Source organism: Perca flavescens, chromosome 21 (assembly GCF_004354835.1).
Source record: "Perca flavescens isolate YP-PL-M2 chromosome 21, PFLA_1.0, whole genome shotgun sequence".
NCBI classification, from domain to species: domain Eukaryota; kingdom Metazoa; phylum Chordata; class Actinopteri; order Perciformes; family Percidae; genus Perca; species Perca flavescens.
This window is the reverse complement of record NC_041351.1, coordinates 632,647-638,646: the sequence shown is the minus strand read 5'-3', so window position 1 is coordinate 638,646 and position 6,000 is coordinate 632,647. Positions and strand designations below refer to the sequence as shown.

The 6,000-nt window shown below is 37.9% G+C and overlaps 1 protein-coding gene across 1 annotated transcript; it reads right to left on the bottom strand.

Moving 5' to 3' along the window:
• Window positions 1–279: 279 nt before the first annotated feature.
• LOC114548441 (microfibril-associated glycoprotein 4-like) lies at window positions 280–4,377 on the bottom strand. Its single transcript, XM_028568404.1, has 7 exons — window positions 4,310–4,377; window positions 3,908–3,965; window positions 2,696–2,851; window positions 2,410–2,448; window positions 1,467–1,563; window positions 1,133–1,300; window positions 280–710 (listed from the first exon to the last, which is right to left on the bottom strand). Exons 2-7 carry the CDS (start codon window positions 3,911–3,913, stop codon window positions 457–459), a joined length of 720 nt encoding a protein of 239 aa, XP_028424205.1. The 5' UTR covers window positions 3,914–3,965; window positions 4,310–4,377; the 3' UTR covers window positions 280–456.
• Between the last annotated feature and the right edge of the window lie 1,623 nt (window positions 4,378–6,000).

The following is a 6,000-nucleotide window of genomic DNA, read 5'->3' as shown; positions in this document are numbered from 1 at the left end:
CTTATTTATTGTCACCGTCCAGCAGATAAAGATTCACATTAGAGTTTCAAACCTCCACCAAACATCAACTGGCTGTCCTGAACTCCAAAGATCTTTTTATACTTTTCATTTTCTTTACTTCTCTCTCTCTTTTAGACTTGTGTTATCAGTTCATGCAGTGATTAACAACTGATCAGACTATATATGTGTTTCCATTTAAAGATTATGGGCCCTACTTTCCTGCTGCAGCCGCCCAACTGGAGACACATTTGACTTTTCTTCCACGTTGCAGAGAGCTGCGACTGATTTAAACCATCACAGACGGTAACAAGATTTACAGACATCAGTTGGTTTTCTTGTGCTGGTGCCCAGTTTCAGGAAAATAAGACCTGTTGTGAGATGAAATGCTTAATGAGAGAAAGAGAAAGAAATCACAAGAGATGAGCTGATATTCTGCTGTACATTTGTCCTGGATAACTACACCACAGGACGGATCTTCATGCTGATGGTCTTCAGGGAGTAGTTAGTGCCTTTAAAACCCTTCCACTCCACTCCAACACCCTGGATAGAGTTGTCAGCCCCCCAACGATAAACACCGTTTGGATTTGCTTCTTGACAGTTGTTGTACCAGAACGCCCCCAGGTAATATTTGGCACAGCTCCCTGTAGAGGAGTCCTGGTCTCTGTCAACGGTGGTGAACTTCTGTCCGTTGTGATAATTCAGGGAGTCTCCTACAGAAACACACGTGTATAATCACAACATTATGATTAAACTAATTTTTTAAACTCTATTTATTTGCCCAGTACAACCAGTCTACTTCTCTATGTAGGTATTACTACTAACAATTACTGAACTAACCAGACACTCAACACTGAACTGGTGATGTCAACGATTCCCTGAGATACAGACACCTGAAACCTAAAAAAAGGCTTTCAGAGAATTCAACCTCTACCTGATGTAAAACTAAACACAATGGCTGAGTCAATGGAAGAGCTCATGAATCAAAATGGAGCGCTGGTTGTCAGCGTGACACCAAACTTAAAGAACAGCCTGACAAGTAAGAAGAAAGCCTGAACATGTTACAACTGATAACAGGAAAAGGTTCAGAGACCAACAACCTTTAAAACCAATTTGATGATTGTGGAAACCTCACCTGCTCCTCCATTAATGAATCCCGAAACATTCAGTCGGTATCCACCATACTCAGAGGCGATGGAGAATGAAGTGTAACGAGCGAACGCTGTGTTCCCTTCAAAGTCCTCCATGTCGACCATCAGTTCATACTTTTTTCGGCTTATCAATTGGAAGATGTTTTCAAGACCTGCAAACACACAAACATGTTTTTACATTTTGTAGAGACCTATACATAATTTAGTAAAATATAATTTAAGTGTTCCATGTGAAGTTTTTAACCTCTACTCTTGTTTGTCCTTAATGAACACTGAGTTTCATGACGTTATGACTGTTAGTTTGGTTTTATTTCTCACCGAGCCAGTACTCTCCAGCAGGGTTACCAAAGCCGGTCCTGTATTGATCCCAGGTCCTGTAGAAGTTCACTGTGCCGTCCATCCTCCTCTGGAACACCTGGAAACAAAAAAGATATCTGAGAGGTGACGTTTACAGACAGCAAGGCTTCACTGTTATTTCATTTTTTGTGGAATTATTTTGGTCTCTTTTAACCCCTTGCCCGTCCACAAGTTTGTATAACAAATTAAATTAAAAAAGGTAATCATATGTCATGGCAGGTACAGTATATGTGACTGGGACCTTTTGTACCAAACTGTCAGCAACATTACATAAAAGAAGTCATATGCAAATGACACATAGTTGTACATTTCACGTTCTATGTCCACGTTCTACAGCTGAATACAGACAAGACTGAAATTCTTGATGTTGGTCCTAAAAATGAAAGACATAAGATTTATTCAGATCTAGATTCACTGGCTGTGTTCGAAACCGTTCATTCACTCACTCGCTGTTCCTTATATAGTTATTAAATAGTGAACTATTTTGGGAGCAAGACAAACATACGTTCATTTCAATAAAATACTTAAAAGGGAACATCACTCCAAAGAAATATTTTGCCTTAAAACCAAACCTCAGGAAACATTAATGTCCTTGCTGGAAGGGCATCTGAATGCATACTTCCTTGAAGTTGGTATTAGCCACCTGAGTGCATTTGCAGTGGGTTTGTTCTTCTTGAACGAGCCGTGCAGTTTGCAAACTTCCTGTGTCTTGTTTTACTCATTAGGGTATGGCTTTGCAAGTCAATGTGTCTGCAAGCAGTATCTATGTATTTTATGTACCCTGACTATGGGGATATCATTCCCTGTGCAAATTCAATTATGTAACTGATTGGAAAGAACCTCAGAGACAATTCAACAACCAAGACTCGGCTGTGACTTTAAGTTGACTTCAGTAAAAACTCACCGTCCACCTTCCTCCTTCTGAGTTCATCTCGCAGTACACCTACACACAAACACAATATCATTTGTAAATTGTCTTCAGCTGCAAATACGTCGTACAGTATATTCACACATGCTGTAACAAGTACTATAAGTACTACTACAAATACAACTACTTTTATCTGTTGTATCAGAAGCATCAGTCAGAACTTGTAACTGTGTTTTTGTCAGAGATGATCTCACTGTCTTCACATGATGAACACGTTTATCATCTAAAGTTCAACCTGCGACCCAGAGAGGATGACGTGTACCTGGACCTCAGAAGTGGTTTTGATGGGAAAGATGGTGTACACTCCACTGGATCTGGTGTTGACATTTTTATAGATGTCGCTACAGTCCAGTGGAAAAAGGATTGTCTGGCAGCTGGTCAAGAGTGGAGCCAGCAGGAGCAGGACGACTGAAATTAACTGAAAGAGATGAGATGCTATGTTGACATGAAGTAAGGTTTAAAGCTTCTGTACTATGTACTCTGTTTTAACAATAAGGCCTGAAATTCAATTTAACCTAATTTAATTATGTAGTGTAACCAGAGGTGGGAAGAATACTAGAATATTGTACTCAAGCAAAAGTACTGGTGTAAAAAGTAGGTCTGTTAAAATGTACTCTGAGAAAAGATTACCATTTCATTTTCAAAGGGAAGGCGGGGGTGGGTTTGATGATATATTATATTACTGTTAAATAAAAATAACAAATTTAGGCTACATAATACATTTCATTAACTTAAACACAAGTTAAACAACATCAGCAGCAAGACATCTTAAGTCCCAATCAACTGATTATTAGTTATGAATTCACACATATGCAGCATCACTAAATATAACCAGAAAAGAGAATAAAAATATACATTAAATAGCCTGTAACTCTTCAGCAGCTGCCGATATTCAGCTTTTAAGACAGATGCAACCTTTTGTTTTTAATGTCGAGGTATAATAATGCTAGTTTTAACCACACCAAACTATAAGAGGTGCAACAAAGCTAATAATAGACTCAGGGAGATGCCAATCAATCAGTCTAAACACAGCCACACAGTCCTGGGAAGAAGTTTAATCAGCAAGGTTAAATAAAAACAGTGTAGCTGTTCAGGGCCTTTAAATGCTAGCACTGGTCTTGATCTGGGATACGGAGGACAAACATTTATTACACTTATAATTTCCAGAGTGTCAGCTCTCTGAAACTCTGCCCTCCTGCAGCCACAGACAGACACTCCTGTAGTTTCTTCTTCTCAGCTGCAGCTGATTTATTTCAAATTTTATTTTATTTAATTCTTTCAAAGTTAATCAGGACTTTTTTATATTTTTGCTTTACTGTGCAACAGATGCAACTTCAAATACAGCCCAGTACAAAACTTGGGATAAAAGTACTTAAGTTAAATAAAAATTACCAATAAAAAAGCAATTCTCGGTTTTATTACAGTAATTTGAGTGAAAGTAATTCGTTAATTCCACATAAAGGTACAGATTTACCTTCATTGTCAGAGTTCTGCTGGAGTGAGGCCTTAAATTTGTCTGGATCTCTGGTGAGCTGTTTATATGCCAAAAATTAATTCAAACTTTAGTGTTCAATACTTTGTTTTTGTGTAGATTTAAAATGGGACAGTTCTACTTCATAACTTTTAAACACAATAAACAAAAGCCAAAGACAACTTCCCAGATTTGGGAGTGACTCTCACAACCTGCCTGACACCAGAGGATATATACAATCACTTATATAAAATATACAATCTGTCAGCATTAATACAGCCATAGCTTGATAATAGTAATGGCCAAAATTGCCTTTTGTGTCTTTAGTTTAGGACTAAGTACATTAAAAATCCCAAATCAATATTAATATTAAGTAATGTTAATGTCTCCTAGTTGGATGCTTACCTGTCCGAACTCACCGGCAGATTGAACTTAAAAGATTTTGTAGCTTCAAAGGAAAACTGCAGCTTCTCCTTCAGTCTGTCACACCCTCACTGATTATATCTGCAAAAGGCAGACACTGTGATGTCACACCAATCCAACCAATCACAAACCAGGCCGTGGCTCAGGTGGGCGTTCATTGGTTCTCCGACGTCTTGCTCTTTAGCACAGTTTGTTTACCTCTTTCTTTTTAGCCTTTTTCCTGCTGAATGTCTATGTCTATTGCTTACCGTATCATGTAATTTCATGGAAAATGTACTTTTCAGTACAATAATGTTCTTGAATGTGAACCTTTTTCATTATGTATGTCCCAGACAAATTATCTCTTATCTCCACACATCCAAGCACCTGGCACCAAACGATGTGATAAGTTTTGACTGAACTGATCAAACCAGAAACACTAAAGTCTTAGTACTACATAACACGTGACTCCTGATGAAGTGGAGATTATTTCAGAACAGATGTTTTGAGAAAGAGTTTTTGTTTATTTTACCTCACACAATTATCAGTGGATCTTATGAAACGGTCACAGTAGTTCTGAGAATTCGTGGAATGATTAACAGACAAAATGTAACAAATGTAGTTCAGTCCAACTTGTCAAATTTCCACCATATCAGAATCTGTAACTACTAAGGATACAACTATATATCTCAATGTCATGATCACATTTGTCCTACTGTTTGATTAGCTGGTTAAACCAGAAATACTAAAGTCTCAGGACTACGTGACAAAGGGACTATTGATGGGGGACATTACTAAGATAAGAGCGGTTTGTTTTACCTCAGAGAATTAACAACATATCTCAAAACGATCAGAGTAGTTGCCAGATTTCCTCATACCTGAAGGTAAATGAGGTGAATCATCTGTCTAACTTGTGACCTGCTGTAACTGTTGTCCCCACACAAACACAGACAGTGTAATTAAAAGTTTATTTTGGTAAATCTTTCTCCTGGTGCTGCTAATTATGTCAGAATAGTCCAGAAATGGGACCTCCCTTGCTATTCAGGACTATACAGAGTCTCAACACTCTGAGCTAATGAATCTGTTGATATGGAGACCAGCAGAGTCCTCCGGGGTGCTAACTGATACACCTGGGACCTATTCCATCAAGCAGGCTAAAGGCAAAGCCAAGCTTAAATGGCCAAGTCTGGCTAATATGAGTGAGAGTTTGGTTCCATCAAAGAGGCTGAGATTAGCCCCAACTCCGTAACCATGGAAACTATGACTCTGGCTAAACCTCAACAATGGCTAAGCCAGAACCGTGGCTCAGGTTTCCGTTCCATCAATCTGAGCCTCAACCCTGTTCCACCAAGGTGGCTAATGTGAATGCCAGCCAAGTAACCATGGTAACTTATGCTGCCAGGTTGCCTGGTCTGTAGCAGGCTAAAAGTGAAGCTTAGCACCATCTATGATCAAAGAATGTCCAATAAACAGAAACAGAGTCACACAACTGTCATGGAATGATAAAATATGTAAAACATAAAATATAAAAAATTTTTTTATTATTTATACTAATAATTATATATTATCTATAAGTACATTAAAGAACATTATCACAAAAATAAAAAGACACAAATAAATACAAAATTAAACTAATTAGCAAACAAAATATAATAAAAAGGAAATTGAGGCATTGAAAATAAAATGGTTATGTT

Coding starts and splice junctions, on each gene's coding strand:
- LOC114548441 (XM_028568404.1), bottom strand. Junction 2,449..2,695: donor AAACCACTTCTGAGGTCCAG/GTACACGTCATC, acceptor GTTTGTGTGTAG/GTGTACTGCGAGATGAACTC. Junction 1,564..2,409: donor CAGAAGGAGGAAGGTGGACG/GTGAGTTTTTAC, acceptor TTTTGTTTCCAG/GTGTTCCAGAGGAGGATGGA.